At 44.0% G+C, this 27,211-nt stretch overlaps 1 protein-coding gene across 1 annotated transcript; it reads right to left on the reverse strand.

Moving 5' to 3' along the window:
* Positions 1-4,179: 4,179 nt before the first annotated feature.
* On the reverse strand, positions 4,180-23,995 carry LOC308300363 (NACHT, LRR and PYD domains-containing protein 3-like; the record flags this gene model as incomplete). The annotated part of the gene is made up of 7 exons (XM_080744179.1): positions 4,180-4,298; positions 8,959-9,014; positions 10,533-10,703; positions 10,975-11,145; positions 11,244-13,020; positions 20,411-20,659; positions 23,950-23,995. The coding sequence occupies 7 exons, from the start codon at positions 23,993-23,995 to the stop codon at positions 4,180-4,182; spliced, it is 2,589 nt and encodes an 862-aa protein (XP_080600305.1).
* Positions 23,996-27,211: the final 3,216 nt, after the last annotated feature.

Consider the following 27,211-nt stretch of genomic DNA (forward strand, 5'->3'; position numbering starts at 1 on the left):
GTCACTTAAACTTTAAAATGCACACACAACTTTGGTCTTTTTCCCGCCAATAGGGATGAGCTTTAATTGATTAAGCCCCACCCCCTCTGTAACAGGAAGTGCCCTTCGCCAAACAGGAAGTGCCTCTACATCTCATGAACCGTTTGTCGTACAGACGCGTGGGTGGCGTCATATGACTTGATTAAGAGTCCTTAACCTTAATTGAGGCCTATTTTGCCAAACAGGAAGTGCCCCTCACCAAAGAGGAAGTGACCCTTTATCTCATGAACCATTTGTCGTACAGACTCGTGGGTGGTGTCATATGACTTTATTAAGAGTCCTTAACCTTAATTGGGCCTATTTCGACAAACAGGAAGTTCCCCTCCCCAAACAGGAAGTGAACCTTTATCTCATGAACCGTTTGTCGTACAGACTCGTGGGTGGCGTCAAATGACTTGATTAAGAGTCCTTAACCTTAATTAGGCCTATTTCGCCAAACAGGAAGTGCCCCTTACCAAACAGGAAGTGACCCTATATCTCATGAACCGTTTGTCGTACAGACGCGTGGGTGGCGTCAAATGACTTGATTAAGAGTCCTTAACCTTAATTGGGGCCTATTTCGACAAACAGGAAGTGCCCCTCACCAAACAGGAAGTGACCCTATATCTCATGAACCGTTTGTCGTACAGACGCGTGGGTGGTGTCATATGACTTGATTAAGAGTCCTTAACCTTAATTGATGCTTCCTTCACCAAACAGGAAGTGCCCTTCGCCAAACAGGTAGTGCCTCTATATCTCATGAACCGTTTGTCGTACAGTCGATAATGTTAAAGCTAATGCAAAAAATGCTAATGTTAAAAATCTAGCGCTAATCTAACGCTAATGCTAATACCAACCGCTACACAAGGTTGCACACACTTGCGAGCTGCAGGCACACTTAAAATTTCTTAGAAATGTTCTTTTCTAGTTGTATTTTTTTCTCCACCAGCCGAAGGCATGGGGAGAGTAGGTTTTCGCCCCTGTTCATGCATCCGTCAGTCTGTCTGTTACCAGCTAATCTACCCCGCTGTTGGCCCCATTTCGACCAAACTGCACACACACTCCCTGGATGCCAATTCAGAACCTCTGCCCCATATCTTTCACATGGCCCTTTTCTAGTGCCACCATGAGGTGGATTTTCACGCAAATCGGTACACAGCATCTCTATATAGCCATTAAACGAAAAAAGTCTTTCAGATTTTTCATATTCCATCCACAAATCATGAACGCAGCGTGCAATTTTGGTGAAATTGTGCACACACGTTCCCTCTAGGCAGAGGAAGAAATGCGACTTCAAATCTGCCTCATGGTGGCTGTAAAATGTATTCTTGAAGGTAATGATTGAAACTGCTGTACTGGCCTGCTGAAATCTGGCCTAATGTCCGGTTAGAGAAATGCAGCTACTCCCATGAATTTCCACTTGACAATTTGTATTTGTACATGTGCGTATAATAGGTGTGGTTCCTATACAATGCAGAAGGAACTTTAATCAGAAATGGCACTAAATGTCAAACAACAGAACTTGGCACTATAGTAGAATAATCACTACATTGTAACAATGCAAAATGCACCGTCAAACAGTGGATAAAGTAAAACATTTACAGCAGTCTAAAAGCAGTCTACAGATATCAGTGTATCACCATAAATCTGAAGATTTGGTTATCATGCAGTATAAACAACATATAGATGTAGCAAACGTTGTTGTATGTTCCATAAAACTACTTAAACATAGCCTGACACTCAGCCTGAATTGACATTTCGTTTCACTCCATTATTCAGTCTGAAATTGCTTTCATCCAAGGCAGTTTCTGGGATGGGTGTTGCCAAAGAGGCAGTCTTCTGTGTTTGGTTCACCGTCTGACCAACACAACAGTAGCAAAGCAGATGACGCAGTGTTGTTATGTGGCTGGCTAGTGGCTAGCCTGTTGCTTGCTACTTGCTAACCAAAGAAACAGGCAGAATAGGAGCGCTACAAACTAGTAATAAAACACAGTAAAACATGTCTGCTACTGATGTTTCATAGAGAGATCGATACGATCGCATATTACCATGACGGACGACACAATGTTTGTTTGGGAATGTGTGGTACGGTCCGGCGGCGGCGATAGGTTATTTGGAATCGCACTGAGTTCTTGGAAAAGCTCTCCCACGCTGATCACAAGCCCCGAGAAGCGACGCTGATTCGCCGGACGGATTTCCAAACGAGGAAAACCTCTTCAGTGAGAGCAACACCAGACTCCCTAAATCGCTAAAACAAAAATTTAAAGGGGTGTGGCTAGCGATTCAGCGAGTCTGGAACCAGGCAAACTTAAACAGTGAAAATCAACAGAAAGGAAAACGTACATGGGTCAGAGACTCACACTGTCTGCAACACAGAAATGGCAGAATGAAACTCAGAAGGTGAAACACTAGTAAGACGCCTTAGGGCGACATGTGACGTGCCAATTCTTGGCCATCTGGCTAGTGATGGATATCGGACCAGTTACCCATATATGGAGATATATATATAGATATATAGTACATCCCTTTTATGCCCATACATGGAGATCCCTGTCTGAACCAGCCGCACAGTTATGGGTTGTCTTCCTCCATATATGGGCATTCCCATATGAAGATATAAAAAAGATATAAAAAAATCTAAACCAGATCCGCCCCGCCTGTTAAAGAAAGGACCCGTCGCCCGCCCCGCTACCCGTGATTACACATAGTAAAGTAATAGCCTACAGCTGTGTGTGCGTGCTTCCAAAATGCATCGCCCCCGCACGCCATCCTCAGTGTTTGCGATGCAATATACAGTATTTACATAAACGCCAGGTCAGCTAACACTCTAGATTAGCCTTTTAAACCACCCTTGCTATGATGAGAACATGAGGTAACGTGCTGGTGTGTGCTGTGGTTGTCTGTCTGTGTGTTATATGCGTCCTGCTGTCCAGTGCCACTTCCCGCTGTGTGCGTTCCACGTTGTTACGGTGGAAACAGTGCTGTATGCATGCCGTGGTTCTGTCCTGCTGCTCAATGTGTGCGCTCCTGTGACATTCTTTAGGCGGAAACAGTTGTCTGATTTTCACAATAAAATGTCACCCGCGCACCGCCCGTCCCCGTCGCCAATTTATAATAGTATATATACCGCCCGTTTCCACCCGTCAAACACGGGTACCTGTCGGGTACCCACAGGGCCCCGACCCGTTTGCAGGACTCTGATCTGAACCAGCCACACAGATATGGGCCATCTGGCTAGTGATATATATCGATGACATCAGGGATCTTCATATATGGGCATAAAAGGGTTCTGGGGAATACCCATATATGGACTTAGATGACGTACATAGATGACGTCACCTGTGATATCACCTGTGATGTCACAGTGATCAAGGGAACCAAAACATAGACTGTAAAAATTGTACACACAGAGACAAGCTGTGACATTTCTCATGGTAAACTACAACGTTTGGTCGCAATAATTACCTTGCTTCCCTAATTGCAAAAATTTGGCACCTGGGCCACTGACTGATACTCTTATCAGACACAGTGCACCGCAGGGAATTTTCCACACATTCATATTAGGAATGTGCAATAAACAAAAACTCCTCTGGCATCTTAGGCAACCGGATGAGTTTAGTCACTGGGCGAGTATAATAGACTGTCCCTTTAATGTCTATGTCTGCTGATCGGATTCTACGTCAGCACTCGGATGAACATTTCATACAATGCCAATGGGCCAGCGTCCTCTGACAGCTGGTGATCAATGACCATAAAGACTTGACCCAAAGCAAGATCTGGAGTGACCGCATGCCACTTGGCTCAGAGCTGAAGGCTAGGCAGGTACTGGCGGATAAACTGCATGCAGAATTGATCAGCCAACTCTTGGCTGTGCCTCCAGCGTCGGCGACCAAGGAGCTCGCCAGGGCCGTACACAACCTGTGGTAGGGATGAATCCAGCCGCCCCATCAGCAGTAGGTTTGGAGTTATGGGGTCTGGATCAGCAACATCAGATGAGGTGTAACCCAATGATTTGGAGTTCAGTATGCCCTCCACTACTGTCAGCACTGTCATTAGAACTTCTTCGGTTACAACCTGATCCTTTAGCACCACCTGCAGTGAGACCTTTGCAGACTTGATCTCCCATGCTCCTCTGAAGTGTGGTGCATATGGTGGGTTGTACTAGAAGGTGATGCTCTGCTCAGCCAGCTTCTTGTGCGGGGATGGTTCCAGAGCATCCAGTGCCTCCTGCAACTCAAGTTGCAATGAAGCGCTGGAGGGCCAATAAGAAAGAGTCCATACTAGACAGCAGGTTGAGGTGGACACATCTGGTGGTGAGACATTTAAAGATTATGCCCCATAATTTCTCCTGCCTGCGGCCAATCTTGATGACATATAGTCTGAAACAGTCAACACCAGTGGACCAAAAGGGGGGCTGGTGGATTCGGAGACGTGCATTGGGAAGATCGGACATTTTAGGTGTCACTGGTTTACTGCTCCAAGGTCTGTTGACGAAGCTCTTCTGGCACTACGTTGTGTTCTGTGGGACTAACAGGCCACTGGACAGAGGAAGGATACAGGAAGGAAGGGCAGTTGCTCCAGCGGTTTGGCATAGAAAGCTCAGTCAGTGATTTCCCCCGGGTGGTCATCAGCAGGGCTCTGTTCAAGAGTTGATCTCCAGGGGCGCCTGGTGGCCTAGTGGACCAGGCACATACCATATAGGCATTGCCATTTCGGCATCAATGCCTGTCGGCGTCGCCGGTTCGATTCCCGATCCGGGCGACCTTTGCCGCATGTCACTCCCTGTCTCTCCCCCATGTCCTGTCAGTCTACTGTCCTATCCAATAAAGGCAAAAAGCCCAAAAACAAAAATCTTTAAAAAGAGTTGATCTCCAGCTCTCCGCTGCAGTGAGTGAATAATTTAAACCTTTTTTTGGGATAAAATACAGATGTTGTGATACTGCAACAGTGGTCTTACAGGGTTAAGGACTTGCCTTCATATACTGCGTTGCGCGTGGTATCGCTCATGTTGTTATTTTTGGTGCGCAACACCATGCTCAATTAAGCTCAAATAAGTATAACAAGTAAGACGCCCTAATGGCGAGAAGCGACCGCCCACGGAAAGTGCAAGCTGCGTTCATGATTTCAGGGATTTTGTTCAAAATGGACCAATCCTGCAAAGTTTGGAGGTCAATCAGGATGGAATATGTAATATCGGACAGATCCGTCTTGATCACATGACTGTGTGATCTGAAAGACCCGTTTCGTTTAAAGTCTATGGAGATACTGTGTAACGATTTGCATGATTTTTTGACAAAATCTGTAGTACTGTCAAAAAATTAGTTTGAAAGAAATCGGCCTCATGGTGGCGCTATAAAAGGCCCACACTCTGCACTATTAGGTTGTGTTGTAGTATTGAGTATTGTTGCTTGTGTTTGACATGGTGGTGAGATACTTGTAGCACTGACTAGCACTGACTGTTATGGACACTTTTGTTCAGGCACTGTATTGTATTGATACGTTGTGCTTAAGGATTGCTTTTTACACTTTATGTATGTATGTATATGTGTCCCAGCACGCCTGGCGGCTAGTCATTGAATTTTTTTTCATTTTCATTTTTTCATTTCATTTGAAAGCTGGGGATCATAGCTACAAAATGATATATTGGTTGTGGAGATTGACCCAACAGTTTTGAAGATATGGCTTATAGAATGATGCCATGCTGAAATAGGACTTTTGAGATATTCAAGTTTTAAAGAAATTTCTAACCTGCAATGACCTGACTCCGCCACATGGGGAGCAATCTTCAATTCAATCTTCAATTCAAAGAAGCTTTATTGGCATGAGAACACAAACGTTTACACAGTGGTGGAAAAAGTACCTACATTTTATAATTAAGTAAAAGTATCAATTCTGCAATGTAGAATCACTCTGTTACAAGTAAAAGTCCAGAATTAAAAATGTACTTGAGTAAAAGTACAAAAGTATTGGTATTCAAATGTACTTAAAGACAAAGTACCAAAAGTAAAAGTACAAAATGTTTGAAAGTAGCAGATCTACAAGCTCACAACGCGTCGCACCGCAATGCGCTGTGAGCTTGTAGATCGGCTATGTTTAAATAGCCTTGGTATAACATAGGGCTAAAGTGGTTTATGTATGTTTTAAACTTTAGTTCTTGCTTTGTAGATTTTTATTTTAACAGTCCAAATTGTAGCCTATAAACATTTTGGCCATTTGAAAATAGCTCACATTGTGAGCTTGTAGATCTGCTATTTTAAAATATATATTTATTTAATACCGGACTTCTACTTGTAACAGAGTATAAATTGCAGTAGGCAACTGCCTATAGTACTGATACTTTTATGAGAAAAGGAAAGTTTTCTTCCTATAGAGGCACAAAGTTCTATGGGGCACAGTTTTTGTCTACTCTACGTTGCTCTACGGCAGGGGTCCTCAACCTTTTCTGGCCGCGACCCCCAAAATAATCACATTTTGACTCGCGACCCCCGGCCCTTACGGACCCCCCCCCCCCCCCGCCCCGCCCCGCCTCACCGCGCCGCATTGTGAGCTTGTAGATCGGCTCTTTTCACTACTAGGCTACGTCTTAAAGTTATGCAGAGAAAACAACACTGACACGTGATATGAATAATGACGCATTTATTTTCTTATTGCTGCATTAATTATGCTCTTAACGTTTTTAGCCACATGAAACTGTCCAGCAATAAAAGAAAAAAAAGGGAGAAACAATATATCATTTAACTGGATCTGACGGCTGCATTAATTATGCTCGTAACGTTACATGAAACTGTCCAGCAAACAAAGGGGAAACAAATATGGGAAACTATGCACTGGTTTCCAAACAATATAATGTAACCGTATCTGAGAGCACTGACAGCTGCATTCATATGCTCTTAACATTTTTCGTTTTGCAGCAATGTTTGCAGAACAACATGCCGGCTCATCTTCATCTTTATCTGTTGTAGGTGGCTCCTCCTGAGACGCTTGTTCTTGGCCTGTTTCAGGGTGCGGACGTTTTCTGATAACCCACTTGTCCATGACTTTTATATCGTGGTCATACAATGTTTTATTTATTTTCTACCTGGGTGCATTTCGCTCATGTGCGTGGCTGTCCAGTTAAATTGAGATTAGTGAGTTTCCGGGTTAAGGGAGGAGGAGGATCACGTGCTGCTACACACAATGCATGTATACATAGCCAGGCCCAGGACACACTGTCACACACACATCCATTCCACTTTGTCGACTTTTCGCTATGAAATGTTTTTATAAAAATGTTTTCCAGGCATTTTTCTTTTTCTTTTTTTTTTTTCTTTTTTTCAACATTTTTTTTTTTTTTTTTTTTTTTTACCAAAAAATCTGGCGACCCCCCCAAATTTTTTGGCGACCCCCCTGGGGGTCGCGACCCACAGGTTGAGAACCACTGCTCTACGGGAATGCACGTGCGCAACACCAGAACTCGTGCCCTATCGAAATTGGGCTCGGCTAACTGTGCTAACTGTGCTTTATATAACATCGTCGAGTGTTTGTGTAACTTCAGTCAGATTGAAGGATCATCTGACTCTGATAATGAACCACAATCTACAGGCTACGCTTAACCGCCTCGCGTTGTGAGCTTGTAGAAGAGCAAAAATAGAGTTTGGTCGCGTTTTATACAACCGATGCCTACGTTAGCCTGCAGCTAGCGCTAGCTAACGTTAGCGTTAGCCTAGCCACTCATTAGCCAGTCATCCAGAATAGTCTAATAAGTCAATTTTCCAACGTCGAGTGAACGATTGCATTCTGTGTCCTTCATGGATTTCTTTCCCCTGGCTGTCAATGTTTTTATTGTCCAAAAAGAAAATGCTCTGAACGTTAAAACTAGATAGTTTACGACGACATGTTCTATTCAATGCTAAGCTAACTCAGTGACAAAGGAAGGCTTCACGGAAGACAAACTCATACGTCACAGACGCCTCCAGGCAGGAACGGATCATTTTCACCCGCGTAGAAGAAGAAACAGCGGAAGTGAACGGCGGAAGAATAATAAATAAAATAATACACTAAATCATTATAACAACATTACGTGGTTAATAATCGTTCATTTGGAACACACGTGGCATTAAATTAATGGGATAAATACTGTGGGTTGCATCGCTAAGTAATGGAGTCCCGATATTACCGCATTTGGCTACAAACGGCTAACAAAGGCTGGCTAGTTAGCATTTTAGCTAATATCAACAGGGAGGACTAACAGAATTATGTACCCATCTCTCACATTAATTAAAAAAAGTCTTATAATAAGACTTTTTTTTGTAAATAAGTTATTTACATGCAGAGTTAAGCTCTGGCGTTTAAGTGAAATGTAGCCTAGATATTATGAGATGCTGTTGTGGCATTATCTTTTTAGAGAAAAAAAAACGTCATATAGGCTGTAGGGAATAATGACAATTCCCGAGATGACTGAATCTCAGCCAAATTGAGACACACATATATATATATATATATATATATATATATATATATATATATATATATATATATAAAAATATATTCCCTTTCTTTGGTGTACCTTGCTCTTTACTGTACTGTTATTATAATTTTTTTCATACTTACTCTGTAACTTTGTAAATATCCTTATACTGCTGTGCCGACTCTGGGCGACTGATTTCCCCCCTTGGGATAATAAAGGTATCTATCTATCTATCTATCTATCTATCTATCTATCTATCTATCTATCTATCTATCTATCTGAAAAATGTGGTTCTGAATTGGCATCCAGGGACTGTGTGTGCACACTTTGGCTGAGACCGGGCCAATGGCGCCAGAGATTAGCTGGTAACAGACGGACGCACGCACACACAGACGACCCAGGGGGTCCCCAGACCCTACTTTGAGAACCAATGATCTAAATAGCTGGATGTGAGGCTGCTTTTATTGAATGAATAAAAAAGAATAGACACTTACTTAGAATGATCTTCCTCAAACCTGGTTTTAGCAACCACTCTCCACAATCGTCCACACTAGAGTTGGAGGAGAGACAAAGTCAGGTATTGGACATCAAGGCTGTGGATGAAAGCTCATACTGTTCAGTCTAATCATATGAGGGGATTTCAGTATTTATCTATATTAAAATTGGCTTAAGGGTTGGACCGGTGGACCTACACAAAAGTCCACACATATCCACACATATGGGGTAACATATAACCATACCAGTAAGAAGCCCTAAGGGCGAGAGGGGCTAGATCACGCTGAAACAACAGAGACTGACACAATATGTCCATATACGAGGGTCCCCAACATCATCACACTAGTACTGTAAAATCACATGTGTGTCAAATACGACACACGTGTGATTTTAACATGGTATGTGACTTGTTCGTCTTTGTCTCACACACACAGCCTCCCACCGCCAGAGTTGAATTGTCTACTTATTTCTATGTGAAGCTTGTAGACTAGATACTATGAACATTCACACACAGGTAAGTGCTGTTACTGACTAAAAACTATAAAAATACTAAAATTGCTAAAATACAATAATTAATGTTCATAAATTCATAGGGCATAAATAATCTTATAAATTCATGGTATAAATAAATATTTGGGTTCATAATTGATTTCATGTAAGGTTAAAATGCATAATATTAAGATGTGGTTAAAAACATTATGGGATGGAACAATGATTCCCTGCCTGTCTATTAGCTGCACACCGGGACCTCTTTGATGTGGGCTTGATTACATGTCATGGCTCACAGGTGTTACAAACAGACCTGCACTCTGCCTAGGAGCACAAGCGGAGCTCTGCGTCTTGCAGTCAATAAGATGCACCTCTAAAGTTTATTTTACGTTAAAAAGGGTAAAGAAAGACGGTGAAAAGAAAGACTACAAGAACTGTATGCAACCTCCGTTGCATACCGAAGAACCTCCGTTCACAATATCGGCCACCGAGGTATTCTATAATTAGATTTGACTTTGATGTGGACACTGTTTGATGGACACTGCGCGTGGCGCATTTTCTTCATGTTCTGTATTTTCATTTCATGTACTGTATGTTTGTGAGTACTGTACAAGTTTATTGATTATCGTTTATTATTTGTGTGAACCCAGTTCTCACGGCATGTTTGAAGGAGAAGAGAGGAGGAGAAATAAAACTGCCTGTTTTCATAAAGAACCGACGCCGACCTGTGTTTGTTGTGAAGGGAGCTACAGGCCAAGTCTGTCATACCTCACAGTGTCCAGTCTATAGTATGGATCCGCCACAACACCAGAGAGCATCGCTTCTCCTGATTCTCCAGTTTGATTGTAGCTCAAGTTCAACTCTCTCAAATGGGAAGGGTTGGAGCGCAGAGCTGAGGTCAGAGAAGAACAGCCTTTCTCTGTGACCAGACATCCTGACAAACTACACACACACACACACACACACACACACACACACACACACACACACACACACACACACACACACACACACACACACACACAGTGAACATTTTCTTTCTTTTAATTTAGACAAAGTTTAACACAGTTTCAGGCATACTGACTTCAGAGTCTCCAGCATGCAGTGTGGACTCCCCAGTCCCACAGCCAAAAGGTTTACGCCAGAATCCAGCAGGTCATTGTTGCTCAAGTCCACTTCTCTCAGACTAGAGCTGGAGCTGAGAGCTGAGGACAACTCCTGACAGCAACTCTCTGACAGCTTACAGCCACGCAGCCTGAAGAAGCATTAGTAATATAGCATTTATTCATCATTCGATTTCTGTATAATAAATATCACAATATATATATATATATATATATATATATATATATATATATATATATATATATATATATATATATATATCAAGCATGCATGCACGCAAGCGTGCACACACACGCGCGCATGCACACACACACACACACACCCGCGCGCAAACAATGTTACATTCAGTTCCATTGAATTTAGAAACATATTTGGTTTCATTTAAACACAGTTATACTGACTTGAGTGTCTCCAACATGCAGTGTGGACTCCCCAGTCCCACAGCCAGAAGGTTTACACCAGAATCCAGCAGGTCATTGTTGCTGAGGTCTAGTTCTCTCAGACTAGAGCTGGAGCTGAGAGCTGAGGACAACTCCTGACAGCAACTCTCTGACAGGTTACAGCCACTCAGCCTGAAGGAGGATTAGTGATAAAACATTTATTTATTTGATTTTCTGTTAAAGAAAGATCATATAATATATGAAATATATCTAGTTATCAGTGAACCTACAGCGCTTTATTAGAAGCTTTAAGCACGGGCAGCAGCCCCTGAAGCGCCTCCTCTGAAGCAGAGTATTTCTTCAGGTCAAACACGTCCAGCTCCTTTCCTGAAGACAGCAACGTGAAGACCAGAGCTGACCACTGAGCAGGAGAGAGCTTGTCTGTAGAGAGACGTCCTGACATCATGTACTGTTGGATGTCCTCCTCTTGAGAATGATCATTCAGCTCATTCAGACAGTAGAACAGATTGATGCTTCTCTCTGGAGATGGATTCTCTCTGATCTTCTCCTTGATGTATTCGACTGTGGGCTTGGTCTTGAAGCGTTTTCCTTTCTGTGTCAGCAGTCTCTCTAGGAGTTTCTGATTGGTGTCCAAAGAGAAGCCCAGCAGGAAACGCAGGAACAGATACAGATGTCCATTTGGACTCATTAAGGCCAGGTCTACAGCGCTTTTGAAGAGGAGATGAATCCTGGATTTGTAAATCCTTCCAAATAACTTGTACCGCTTGGAGGTTGAGAGTAGGTTTTCACCAGTGTTGATGAAAGTGATGAAGACGTGGAGGGCAGCCAGAAACTCCTGAATGCTCGGATGGACAAAGGAGAACACCTTGTCCTTGTACGTTCCACACACCTTTTTAAATACCTGTCTGAACACTTCTGAGTACACTGCGGCGTCTCCGATATCAATGCCAGACGCTGTCAGGTCTTCTTCATAGAAGATCAGCTGGTCTTTCTTCAGCTGTTCAAAAGCCAGTTTCCCCAGAGACAGAATGGCATCATTTGGATTCCTGTCGGGATGTTTCTGAATTAGGTCTTGATACTTCTCATTCTTCTGTATGGACTGAATCAGCAAGTAATGGATGTACATGGTAGTCTGGGTCTTTGGCAGTGCTTCTTTCTCCTCTGTGCTCAACAGTTCCTCCAGAACTCTAGCAGTGATCCAACAGAATACTGGGATGTGGCACAAGATGTGGAGGCTTGGCGATGTCTGGATGTGTGAGTAGATTGCACCGGCCTGCTGTTCATCACTGAATCTCTTGAAGAAGTACTGCCTCTTCTGCATTTCATTAAACCCTTTAACTTCTGTATACCTGTCAACATAATCAGAAGGGATCTGGTCGGCTGCTGCAGGTCGTGTGGTTATCCAGATTTTAGCTTTTGGAAGAAGATTTCCCTTGATGAGGTTTGTCAAGAGCACGTCCAATGTGGTTGACGTTTTGGGGTCCGTCCACATCACAGTGTTAGGGAAGCGTAGAGGTGGCCGAAGTTCATCTAACCCATCAAAGATGAACACAACGTTGGGATTGTTGAAGATGCAGATTCCTACATTCTTGGTTTCACTAAAGAATGTATGAAGAAGTTCCTCCAAGCTGTACTCCTTCTTCTCCAAATTCAGCTCTCGGAAAGTGAATGGAAACACAAAGTGGATATCCTGGTTGGCTTTATCTTCTGCCCAGTCCAGAGCATACTTCTGAGTTTGAACCGTTTTACCAGTTCCAGCCACTCCCTTCGTCATCACTGTTCTGACTGGTTTTGCGTCTCCAGGTAATGCTTTAAAGATGTTTTCACTTTTGATTGATGTTTCTGGATAGGCTGGTGTCCTGGAGGCTGTTTCAATCTGTCTGATCTCATATTCTTTATTGACGTCTCCACTGCCTCCCTTTGTGATGTAGACTTCAGTATAGATCTGATGCAGAAGTGTGTTTTGTCCTTCGGTTGCAATCCACTCAGACAAAAGCAAAAGCCTCGTTGTCAGATTAGACTTCAGTTGTCGTTTGCATAGAGCTTCTGAAAGACCAAAGAACACATCATTGAGAAATATGGTCCTCAAATGGGAGGTCTGCAAATGTTGAATTGTGTTCTTTGTTTAATCTTTTTTTTTAAATTAATGTACTGTATTAACTCATTCTGAGCCCCAGACATTAACGGATTATAATGTCCAAAGTGCCTCCTTCAGGTCCCATTCACTTGCGTTGTCTTATTTTGGAGGCCAGAAGTCCACCGCGCAATCACTTCCGGTCTGACGTCATCGGATCGTGCGCCGGAACCGATCCGTGTCCACGTGGAGTTGGCTGTAATGGCCGACCGGGAGCTTTTATAACTGTGTAACATAAGCGAGCATCTGCCTCCATCCTAGCTTCTAAAGTGTAGTTTTGAGATAATGGACATTAAAGATGAGATCCCCCGTCCACCTCAATGTTATGGATGGGACTATTTTGTGCTCGTGGAGCCGTGATGATGCGAAATCAGCGACGGATTTCGTCTCCGGACCGCCGGCCATTCTTCTCGGCAATGTACTCGCCGTTACAGTAATAGATTACTTTTCCCGAGATATCCCGTGAATGGCACTACAGATACTCGAGTACATTTCGCGAGACATCTCGGGAATGGCACTAGATGAGTTAATGTACTGTGTGTTTTTTTTTATTTAATAATGTTTGGGAACAAAATCTGTATTTTGAGGCCAAAACTTAATGAAGGTGTGCACACAAGTTATAATTAGGGCTGGGACGCAATAAAAAAAAAACATTAATCTAATTAATTACAGGCTTTGTAATTAATTAATTTAATTTTCAATTTTTAATGGATTTTGGTATACGAGGGAATCAATTAATAACAAATACAAGCTTAAGCAACAAAACAATGCTTATTTTGTAACCAAGGTTGTACTTAAAGCTATACTGTGTAAGTTGCTCAACTGGTGGTCTGTAGCAGTATAGCAAACCGCGGTCGCGTTTGCTTTTTTCGTCCGTTTTTCGCTCGCGGACCGGGCCGTCAGACCACCGCGTCCGCCTCGCCTCGCCGAGACGCTTTCAATGAGGTCTCCCGTGTCCTTCTACGAACAGCGGTTGGAGAGTTACATGCTAGACTCCTCCAGTGTAAACACTGCAGTGTACTTCCTGAAGGCGTGTTTCCTAAACCCACCAGAGAGCCCGGCAGTGTATGTTCTGCGCTGTGATTGGCCGGCAGTGTATAACCCTTGCTGTGATTGGCCGGTAGTGTGATGACGCAATTTTTCCGCGAAAACCGGTCCCGGGCAGGGATCATAGAAAACATATAAAGAGAAGGCTTTAGAAGCTGAAAATAACGGAGTGGGGGTTCTAAAACTTTAGCGATTTAACAGCTAGGACCATTTTAAGATTTGTTTTATAAAAAAATGTACATGGTACAACTTTAAACAAGATCAACAGATCAGTGCAATTTTAGGAACATAGTGTACATTTGCGTTTCAGGTAACCTGTATAAATTAAACACTTAAACTTATATTATCCCCACATCTCAGGGGTCTTCAATGTTTTCCAGGTCAAGGACCCCTTAGCTGAGGGAGAGATGAAGCAGGGACCCCCACTACATATTATACAATTTGTGTTGCAGATTAAACCTTTTCATATTGCTTCTAGTCCGGGGCCCAAGGGATATTTTGGTTCAGATTCTTGCAAATTCGCCAAATTTGGCACACAGATGTTGTCCATACCATACTTAATAATTTTAAGATGGGTGCCAAGATGAGCGCCCCATGGTACTGCCATATTGCGCAATCCAATATGGCTGCCACCCGAAAAAATCATAGAATCTGATTCTGGTGTTATTTCAATGATTTGCGATCTAGATTACCCCTCAAATCAAGTTTACTCATCAAAGTTAGTATATAAAGATAATATCGGGGTAAAATCCAGTATTTCTAGTGTGCCACGCCAGATTCTACCCCCCCCCCCCCCAAAAAAAAGAAAAAAAAGAAAAATCTCATTATAAGCTATACTTGTATAATGTAGCAATGTTTCACAATTCAAAACAATATTGTCAAAACAGCTGATAGTTTATTATAAACAATAAAACAATACAAACAATTTTTAATTAAAACTGATATGTGCCAACAAAATCAAAAAAGAAAAAGAAAAAAATGTATCTAGGGACACACAGCACCAAAATGTCCACAAGTCCAACTTCAACTGTAAGTAAACAACTGACGGTAGGGGACAATGTAATCAGAATTGTTATCAGTCTGTTTTCCCGTAAAACAGTGACAGCTTAACAGGATGTGACACAACTTCCCAGTTTCTCGGATGTGGCAAGAAGACAGCTTGGGCAGCCTGGAGAAGCATACCAGACCTCACCAACACAATAGTGGCTCTCACACACACCCCTGACCTCTTCAGTCTTCAGTCTGTGCATATGCAGAACATTGAAAGTTTCGTCATGCTCATGTACATCAAGGGGTGTGGTGCAGCTGGTGTCAATGAGGCCAGACATCGCCTCTTCACCACTGGAAGTAGATCACTGGAAACCATCCCACCTACCCAAGCTGCACTGTTCCAGCATGTCAAGCGAGCGCTACTGCAGGCAAGTTTCTACTGGAATCAGGCAACCTCGGTCCAGCAGGAAATTCCTGACTTCAGTGAGTGGGGCTGGCACAAAGATGGCACTGGCACATGGCAACCACTGTGGACCACTCTTAGTGATGCATCAGCAGCACGTGACCTTCTTGTGCGCTGCGGCTGCCTCAAGGGATGCATGGGAAGTTGCAAATACAACTGTATCGGTGTCCGATGCACAATCCTCTGCAAATACGAAGGTGGGTGCCTTAATAACGGAGATGACAGCCAGTAACTCCACACCTTGCAAGGTGTTTCATGTGTATGAAAGATCCTATCCTCAATGAGACCTGCAGCATAGTGAGTGGTCGCCTCAAAGCCACACCTACACACTGCCTTTATGGCCTCTCTGGCATCCTCCCCCCTGACCTCCGCAGAACAGTCACCACAGAAGTTGAACGCACAAAGCAGGCCATCGTCACCCAGCATCTACTCCATAGATACTCTTCTGCCCAGAAACAGCTCCATTCTAGGAGCAGTTTCCTGGACACCAGTGTGGCTCTGGAGACCACCCCACCCGCCCCAGACAAATGCCTCGCCACCGGTCATGACCAACCTTGGGCTGTCTGGAAGACACTGAACCGACTTCGCGTCAGTGAAGGAAGGTGCAAGGCTTCCATGAAGAAATGGAACTTAACCTCCGATGTGTGTGCGTGTGGGGAACCCCAGACAATGGAACACCTCATGAACCTAGCCCAGGCTACACGGAACCAACTGCTTGTGCTGTGTGTCCCTAGACACATTTTTTTTTTCTTTTTCGATTTTGTTGGCACATATCAGTTTTAATTGAAAATTGTTTGTATTAGTTTATTGTTTATAATAAACAATCAACAGTTTTGATTGTGAAACATTGCTACAAGTATAGCTTATAATGAGAAAAAACTTTTTGGGGGGTAGAATCTGCCATGGCGCACTAGAAATACTGGATTTTACCCCGATATTACCTTTATTTACTAACTTTGATGGGTAATCTTGACCTCAAATCATTGAAATAACACCAGAATCAGATTCTACGACCCAGAAAACCCCTAAAAGGTGGTATCATTTATGATTCTAGGCCTTTTCGTTTCTTTACGGGTGGCAGCCATATTGGATTGCGCGATATAGCAGTACCATGGGGCGCCCATCTTGGCACCCATCTTAAAATGATTAAGTATGGTATGGACAACATCTGTGCCAAATTTGGCGAATTTGCGAGAATCTGAACAAAACGGTCCTTTTATTGCCCTGGGGCCCTAGACTATTCTTAGCCAGACATGTAAAAGTCTCAGCATGCTACTTAGTAAATTTGACCCTAGGCTCTGTACTTGGTCCGGTCCACCCTCTTCCCCTCAGAATAAAGGCCTATTAGGGTTTAAGTGGTTAATGTAAAAAAAGGGCCCCATCACACATTGAGACCCCCTGTAGTTACTCTGAGGACCTTGGGGGTACCAGACCCCCTGTTGAAGACCCCTGCCTATATTATTATTTAATAAGACATGTTTTCTCTTCTGGCTAAAAAGTATATTTTAGACGTGAGGTGGGGGCTACTACTAGTGAAGGTGTATTTTTTATTTTTCCTTTTTTTTTATTACATGTGAGGCTGAGCACAACTTGCACAAGGTCTCGTCAGTACCATAAAGTTAATGAGAACTCTAATGCTATATGGACCAGAGCCAGATTGGGTAAAGAGGCTAATGTGGAAGCCAAGCTATGCTAATTGGCTAACAACAACACGTTTCGCATAGCGGTGCTTGAGGCTTGATGTGCTGCGGTGAATTTGTCCACGCTTCCATCCAATTGCTTTTAAAATGTAAATGTCCCATCTACTAATCTTAACGTGCACTGGGGGAGATTGTTGTGGTCTCCGCTCTGCCTGCCCTGCAGCGGCAGCAGCAGCCATCTATGGCAGCAGCCTTGCAGGTTGGTGCGCCGCTAGATATGACATGGCTCAAACACGTCCAGTGAGAAAGGTTCCGCGGTGCAAAAATATGTGCGATTAAAATGCGTTATTTCTTTAACACGATAATTATTCTGTAGTTAATTCATCGAAATTAACGCATTAAAGTCCTGGCCTTAGTTATAAAAAAATATACATTAATTCAGTGTGCATCATCTTGTGAATTAAGTGTTAAGTTTGAGTTTATATCATTGTTTAGATCGTATTATGGTTCTTGGTTGTTTGCTTGAGACTTTAGGCTCAATTTGAATCTACAGACATAATGTATAACTTTCACAATCTGTAGTTGCAATTTTGGGCAAGTAGGGGAATATCGTGATCAACTGTATTTGTATTTTGAAAAAAGCCAATACAAATAAGAGCAAAAATAACAACACAACATTGTCATACTAGTAGAGACTGGCTTACTAGCTTGTCTTGACTAGTTTAACTGGCTTTTGTTCTGTTTAAGATCAACAGTTGGACAACAACAGCTGCCCCCTGCGGTAACTAATTGCTTTTTAGTAGATTCTCACTAAATACCACCATTTATAATTATTTCATGTTTAATACATCTTTCTTTGGAATTCACATTGTACACCAAGGGACAGTAGTTTTCTTTCAACAGGCTAAATGATGGAACACATATTTCACAAGTGGTGAAACAGAATGCACAGTACGTATAGCAAAATGCTATCACAGCTACAGCTAGTCCTAAGGGCTGTTTATGCATTTATTTCATGTATGCATGCCAATTTAAGCTCTGACATTTAGGTGAAGGTTAGTCTGCTATTCCTGGATTGTGAGTGTGGCATGTAGTGTTAGATAAAGAGTAGCTGAGATGTTATATCTAAGACTCACTCTGTGACCCGCTATGGGCAGTGTTGGGAAAGTTCACTTTCTATAAACTAGTTCAAAGTTCAGTTCACCATTTCTAAAACAAACTACATCAGTTCATCGTTCATAATTCAGATTTTTGAACTAAAAGTTCATGGTTCCAAAACTGAACTATTTTAGTTATTTTTCCCCTTTTTTCTTTATTTTATTTTTTTCAATACGTTGCTGCGAGCTATTATTTGGCAAAATTATTTCATCCAGTTTAACATTGAGGTGCCCACAATGTTTAAATATGTGCCCACTGCACACTCTTCCTGCACCCCTTTGTCATTGTCTAAGCTCACAACACGGAAAGTGACGCGTTGTGAGCTTGTAGATCTGCTATTTTAGTCAGCCTTTACTTGGAAGTGTGTTACTGTTGGACGAGGAGGAGAAAGAGACGATGGCACGGCCAGGCGTTAAATAAACATTTGCTGTAAAGCCAAGGTGCGTTCGAGCGGCGCGATTACATACAAAGTGAATACAAAGACGAGGCGACCGTGGGCGCGGCATGAACAAGCCAACGAGCGCCGTTCATGAATGCCAGAATGAGCACGTTCAAACGGAAATAAAGAACGGTCCGTTCACGTTCGCCCAAAATATGAACGAGTTTGTGAACGATCATTCATTGAACACGTTCGGGTACATCACTGGCTATGGAGAGTGCCCTCTGGCGGGAACAAAGAAGCTTTACCTTGACCAGCGAAGGTCCTGCCCTCTGTCCATAGTCCTGTGTCAGGGGCGGTCAGTTCAAATTTGTTTCTTGAGCTAAGCACACGCATTACAACTCTTTTTCCATTCGTATAGCCAACATAGTCTCACCAAGGACAGGCTTGATAACCTTTGCCACGAGGCACTTACGATTGTAGACATAGACGCGTACGAAACATACACGTTGTTACCATATTGTTTTCCCACTACATCGAGGCCAAGTCTCCTAGCCCTGTAGTCTCGCACTAGGATAGCCCGCTAGTCAGTGTTCTGCACGCTACGTAAGCCAGGTTCATTCCCTGTCTATTTTGACACAGATACACTAGCTGCCATGTGTTCCAACCACAAAGAAAGCTAGCTGCATCATCTGTAGCCACATGCTAGTATCAAGCTTGATAGGCCAATACCTAGCCCTCGATGACCGGAGTTTGACTCCCACAGCATAAGTGCCTTATCAGCCCCCACCCCGGACTAGCTTGACTCGCTTCTCCCAGGACGCTACGGCAGGCCTGCCCCCAACAATGTTGATGACGACAAGGATACAGAGCCGCAGAGCAGAGCGGAGTAGGAGGATATCCTTGAAATCGTTGACACTTTTGTATATCCTGGTAATATTATAGACGTTAGTAGCTATAATCATCATGTACGCCTGCTTCCTGATTTATCTGTGTCCGTTAGCTGTGTTCTCCAGCAAGGCTCCGATGTTTATTTGTTCCATAATTCGGACTACAATGTCTTTTATATATGTAAAGACAGTAGGAAAATGGTAGAATGACTGTGGCGAATTGGGCTTCACCCTTGACCTTTGCCAGGTTATACAATCTGGACGTGACGGTGCCACCAGTAGTGCACACGGTCGTAGGTGTAGCTTCCTGACGGGAACGGACCCCCTAGGGATGGCTATGGAGTTTATTCCATTAGCGAGTCATGGAGTGAGTCTTAGATATAAAACTATACGTTACTAAAGTAAACCCGGTTTTATAAGACAAGCTAGGTGAAACACCGTCCATGAATGTGTACGAGAAGAAATTGATGCACTTACAATATATGAAGGTTACTGCGTGTGTTGGGCTTGTTTTGTTTAAAGTTATACCATGTAACTTTTTTATAAAACAAATCTTAAAATTGTCCTAACTGTTAAATCGCTAAAGTTTTAGAACCCCCACTCTTACACACCTACAGTTACACTTACAGCAACTTACACAATATAGCTTTAAAATAAAGTCATAGCTCTTTTGAAGGAAAGAACATTATGTAAAGAAGAAGATGTAGGGTCATTTAGCAGTACATGTGATCTTACCAGGCTTCTCTGTGGTTGACAGCTGTGGTTGGTGTTGTTTAATAGCATTGTAAAACGCTGCTCTGACGGCTGTTCCACCAGGATCTAGCAGACTTACAAACACTAGTCGCATTTGTTGTCTAGTCTTCTCAGCTTCAATCTCGATATAGATCTCAGGGTGGACCATGGACCCTAGACTGTCTACTAGAGCCATGACTGTGGTCACACTTTGGATCAGCCGTGCCCTGTTCTGCATCACAAACTGAGCTGCTTCAAGAGAGAGAAAGGAAAAAAAGAGTGGTTGAGATAAATGCATCAGAGAATCATAATAGAATTTATTTATCATTATATTTTGTGCATCTCTATATCCTCTCATGATTAGTAGTGTAAACACTGACACATTTATAGTTTTGTGATAAGATGCTGAGGTTGTACTGTACAACCTGGTAAACACAAGATGAAACCACTAAAAAACCTCCTCTCTGGTTCAACACTGAACTGTAACACTGAACTGCAATAAAGATAAGAACTCACCTTTTTCTGCATCATTTAGTTCTGAAGTCTCGTCACCAGCATCCTGTTGTACACCAAACAGCGTGTTAGTTCAATCATAATAGTCTAACAACACGAAAGAACAATGGGCCTTATGCAACATTCATTTATATGATTTATTGAACAATACATACATAACAATGGGCCTTATGAAACATTCTGTTATCGTTCCTGCAGAAATGCAGGCATGCCTATATTCACAATAACACACACACTCTCTTGTGTAATATTACTTAATAATATTCATTCCATTAATTAAGCTCTGGTTTTGTGATAAATAAGGTCTGAGGACCAACATAGCCTACGGTGTGACTTTGGTCCTATGTATCCTGATTAAGCACACAAGATACACATGCTGTTCTTTTATAACTAACAGTTTATCAGATTGATATTCATATTATGTGTTATACCTTTGCATAATTAAATTTAGCCAATATGCCTACCGTTAATTCCAATTTCCATTGGCGTTGATTTGTGATTTATGAGAGTGCCTTCAGGGTTTCTTGCCTGCTGTATGGTGTATACAGTAGGCCTACTAGTGGTGCCAACAAGTTACCCGCGGACCCCGCAGGTTGACCCACAGTGGAGAGGGTCAGTCAAGATTTCAGACTCAATGGTTGACTCGCAACTCCACCCCTCCAAATGCTGTCTCCGCCTCGACGTCCGACTACTGTCACAGCGCGCCTCCATTAGCTTCATTCACTTCAATGGAAATACCGCGGATTTTTACACATATTTTACACATTAAATACTAATTCAGTGTTGGACCCAGAGCTTCAAAATCTCTTCCTGGTCCGTCGGCAGGGCCTGGCATCAGTGGCATGCGTTGGAGGAAGGTGTAGTAGCCTACACGGCTATTGGAACAAAACCGCAAAGGCATATTTGGAAACGACAGAGAAATGAGGAAGCTCGTGGCTGCTGGACCACAGATTGCCCTTTTTTATATTAAAAAAATGATTTAAATATGAATACACTGTATTGGCTAAAAGGCCATGACCCATGACTCAAACACCTTATTTGTTATGTTAAATAGCTACTGATAAAGTCGCCTAATGAATTAACAATGCGAAGTGTTGTATTTCTGCATTGCTATGCAGTAGACACAGGCTGTGTGCAGGGCCTTCATTATTTCATACTTTAGCTATAGCAGATATATAAGCTCACATAGTGCCGCGCTGAGAGCTTGTAGATCTGCTGTTTTTGAAATCCCCAGATGAAGAACGTTCATGTGGGCCCGCAGTGAATCCTTAGCCTAGCCTACATTTGAAGCAGTTTATTGCCAGTGCTGCTATTTGTTGTCTTTCTTACTTTGTGTTGTGGCACACATAACACCATCATCACAGATCAAATACATACATTAACACACCGTTTGGGTGTTAAATTCAGTTGTATATTCATTAAGTGCTGCTATTTGTTGTCTTTCTTACCTTGTGTTGTGGTATACATAACTGTCCAGTCCAGTGATAAAAGTTGGCTTATTTTAGATGAAGTAGCCTATTCCTTGGTGCTTCTTGATAAACACATATACTGTAGAATGTGTTGGTATAAAATGGATCATACACTTATTGTCTCAGTTCATATGACAAGACTTGATGAAACTCACATGCTGCCCAGGTCAATAACACTAATCATTATAATGGCATGAATCGAAGTCTGTGTTGATAATGTTGGCAATGCATGCTTATGGCTGATGCTTATGGCTTAATCAGTAGCTATTCATTCTCTCGAGACAGAGTAGTAGCAAGCGACCAAACTTTCCTTGACGATGGCTAGCCAGATTGGTAGCTATTTAACATAACAAATAAGGTGTTGGGTGTTATAGTCATGGGGCATTTTAGCCAACATGTATTCATATTTAAATCGATCTGAGTCAGTTAAAACGGCTCTATAGATCCAGTAGCCAGAGAGCGATTTCCTTATACAGTATTCCTCTGATGTTAATAGTCAAATAGTGTAATATTTTTCCAATGCATGCTAGGCCTAGCTTGTTAACGGATTTGTAAGAGATTTGGAAGTTCTGATTCCAAAACACGATGGGCAGTGTGTTGACATACATCCTCCATGCTGACAGTGAATGACTGAGTGACGGGCTCTGACAGAAGTCAGCTTCAAAGCTTGTACGTAGCAACAGTAACGAGGGCGGAGAGGTGGGGGCGCAGCCCCCGGGAATCATGGATTGCATAATAATCATGTATACAAGCTATTCAAAAGAGACAGAATCGTTTTTTTATATTTAAAGACAAATTACATTTTGGCTTTCTTTTTTAATAAACAATAAAAATAAAACTTTTATTATTTTTTTTCAACAATTTCAGGAACCCTATGTAGTATACCCGCGGACCCCCTAGGGGTCTCCGCCCCCCTGTTGAAGACCCCTGGTATAGACAGTATAGACACACGCCCCCACATCACAGAGGCGGGTCGTGCTGGAATTGAAACGCAGTGGCCAGATTTGAAAGGACAGGCCCAGGCGGTTCAATATCCGGGGGAAGAGGCTGTTTGCGGGCACACCGGGCCACGCTGGCGTGCCCCGGCTGTTTTTCCCGGGCTTGGGGCGCCACTGGCCCAGGGTGGGGGGGGGGGGGGGGGGGGCGGCAAAAGCGAGCACCCGGAGGCCCCCGGGGGGCCATGCGGGGGCAGGGGTCAAAAGCCCCAAGAACAAGCACTTCATTATCATTATACCTCCAGGATGACCCCCCTATGGGAACATCGCCCTCTAGCGATGCAACAGAGTAAACTCATGCACTCCCGTATGTCGAAGTGATTCGTCGGAAGGGCTGTCGCTCAAAAACGGAGGCACCGCCCCGAGAGCATAAAAGCGACTCCAGCCAACATGGCGTCCTCTTTTTGCTTCTCCGCGACTGAAACAAACTCAGCCATTCCAGTATTATATATTTATATTTAGCCTGAAGCGGCGTATAGGAAGGCGCCCATCGGTTTTACTTGGAAGTTTCCGTACGTTAACTAGACGAAGGTTCCTGCTACGTTCCAGTTCGACGGTTTCTCACCTGTTTCTCCGAAGAAGTTCTCCTCACCGATCCCTCGGGCCTGCATCGTGCTTTGAGTGTTTGTAGCATAGCCGTTAGCTTGTTAGCTCGCTCCACCACGATGACTACTAATCAACGTCCCACTGTTGGCATGCTGCTAGCTAGTGTTCCGAAGCCCTGTGGTGTCGGTGGATGTAAGAACATTATTGTTGGCGACGACCACCATCCGTATTGTATTGTCTGCCTGGGTGTGATGCATGCTATCTCCAGATCCTCCTGCCTCTGGGGCTAGCGGCGCTGAACACCCCAGCGCTGCTCCCCGCCCCAGAGTGCAGCCTGCAGCTGCCTCGCCTGTTGGGGGGAACCAGTGGCCCTGGTGCTCGCCAGGCCTCGACTGCAGCTCAGCGGGACCAAGCTACTCCGGTTACCGCCCTCTCTCCCACTGGTTCGGCTGCCGCTGTTCCAAGGAAAAGAGCACATGTAAGTTTACCCCAGCTGCTTCCACGCCGGGAGCGGCTGGCCAGTCGGTGGCTAACTTCACCCCCTTCAATCCATTGTTTGTGGGTGATATTCCTCTCTTCGCCTCGGTGGAGGCTACGGTTTCAGCCATGCAGGCTGATTCCGAGCACTCCTGGCACCCGAGCGACGGTGATCTCCAGGACGACGACGCCCTGGAGGACCAGGAGATGAGCTGTGAGGAATTTGACGACGAAGAGGAGGATGAGGAAGAAGGACAAGAGCTGACCTTCTTCCAACAGCCCTCCAGTCAGGCAGGGGAGACTATTGTGGTGGTTCCTCGTGCCGTGGAGCCCACCCCCTCCCCCCGCCCCCACCTCCTCTCTTCCCTCCACCATGCCGGCGGAGGAAGAGGGTGCGGTGGCCCCTAGTGTTGAGTCACTGAACTTCGATGAGCTGACCATCTTCGAGCGTGCTGCTGCTAGATGTGGCATCGAGGTGCTTCTCGGTGACAATCCTGCTGGACAAGAAGCGGAGATGCCGGTCCTTGGCCAAGAACCCGCTCCCTCCCCTCCCCCACGCATGGTCAAGCTCACTGTTGTTCCTGGTTTCCAGAATGCGCTACATTCTACCTGGGGAGACCACAAGGACCCAAAGAAGCTCGACTTTCTCATTGACTGTGTTGATGCAGAAAAGATCGGCATCCCCCTCTGCCCCAACATGGATAGCCTCCTGGCCCAGTCCTTCATAGCCAGTGTGAAGCCTGACCTGAGGAAGAGTGGCCCCAACGGTAGAGCCCCCTTCACCCTGGGCAACGTCAAGAAGCCTCCGGGATTTGCCATCTCAGAGGACGACAGCCACTCTGCCAAGACCAGGAATGCATATAGGTGTGCTGCGCTCGCCACGCACAACCTTAATGCCACACAGCTTCTTCTCACTTCCGCTAAGCACCTCGTTGAAAGCCTCGACAAGGTGCCAGCTGGACCAGCCGCGGAATTACAGAAGACCTTCAAAATGTTGATTGACATTAATGTGCATGCTATCAGGTGGTTGGGACATGGTAATGGACTATTGCATCCAGTCTGAGCGAGCCAGATGGCGAGACAAAGTCGACCTGGTTGGCTCCAGCGATACGATAGGGAAACCAACAAGGTCATGCTGGCCTTGCCCGGGCATCCCACTACTCTAATGGGTGGCGGTCTGGAGCTCCTCCGTGGCACGGTGGAGTCCAGAAAGCCCACCAAGGAAATCCTCGAGGCTACCACAGAGCCCAAGCCTGAAAAGGAGGATTGTGGACGTTCCTCCCGCCAGACAGAGAGGGGGCGCTCTTCCTCCGCCAGAGGAAAATCTTCCTCCTCCTCCAGGGCTCCCTCCTTCACAGCGGGCAGCAAACCCAGCAGCAAAGTGACAGTGGTTAGCCGTGATGATAGCCGTCCTCCTCCCAAGGACGCCAAGCCAAACTCCTCCCACAAGGCCCGTTTTTTCCTACACTAGCACAGACGACCGCATTTTGCATGCAGACAGTCAGTGTAATGAAACCCATGCAGGGTTCTCTAGTCACTCACAATTTAAAAGACAGCTTTAGTTTTTTACAACAAGGGTTCATATTTTAGATTGTAATTAAAGAATATAAAAGATGAGTGCTAAAAGTATTTCATTTACTTCTTTCTATTGTTTTAGAGATTCTTATTTCAGTGGTTGGGGGCATGCGTACAAGTGGCTAAATATGGCATTTTACACAGAATAAGCCCATTCCCAAGATACAACACAACCTTTCATGGTTGGATGTGACTTATGGGGGCTAGAAGTGTTACTGTAATTAGCAATAAAGAAACTGTTGGCTTATTGTGTCTAAAAAGACATATTTAGCCACTTGTACGCATGCCCCCATGTGTACGCATGCCCCATATTTTAGCACGGTAAACGCGATAAAACAATAGAACGAAGCATATGAAAACATTTTAACACTCACTTTTTCTTTTCTCCAATTACAATCCAATCTGGGAACCCATCGTCAAAGAAGAAAGGGCGACACCTATCGGTCGGCCTCTCTTCCTTTGACTCTGGGACCAACATAGAAAGGGGCGGGGATACATGGAATTCCCCGGTTGAGAACGAATTTTAAAACTAGTTCCGCTTTGAAGCCTGGTCCGCCCCTTGGTTTGGTTCCCTCCCGAAACTACTATAGCGGAACTGCTACTCTACACACGGAACACAAGTTACACAACAGACAACCACAACAACGACGACGCAACATGGATGCTACTGTGTGGACGAGGAACTGTTTTCTAGCGTGCTTACAAGTGTTTCTCAGTTACACAATATTGAACAATTAAAACCTCTTCAGCCCATTTGTTTTAAGTACTTGATAGATCGGCGACGACGGCGAGATGTTTGGCATGTTTGGCCGCCTGGATCCTGTTATCCTGCTTTCCCAGAGAGAAGGAACAAGGACCCCATCGTTTTTACCCCATATGCTGCGCTGAATGAAGCTGGATGATCTGCTGATGATCTGCTGCAGACCAGTGACCAAGACACAACGAATTTACCCACAATAAGCAAACGTTTATATAGCCTCGGATGTCATGGTGTGTTGCAATACAGTGGATTGATGTTTTAAATCAATATGGGATGTTATGATAATGTATAACTGCTTTAACCTCGCCTACCAGGCTTTCTCCCGGCTGGCTAACTGCAGTAAGCTAGCGTGTTAGCATACGGCCGTCATGTTTTCAGCTCGTCTTTTTAAACATTTACAGTTGCCTTATATTACTCTATAAATCTATCTGTGATGTGTGCTTTTACTAATACTGGCGTGCTTAGGAAG

This window comes from Nannobrachium achirus (assembly GCF_963921795.1).
Source record: "Nannobrachium achirus genome assembly, chromosome: 16".
Lineage (NCBI taxonomy): Eukaryota > Metazoa > Chordata > Actinopteri > Myctophiformes > Myctophidae > Nannobrachium > Nannobrachium achirus.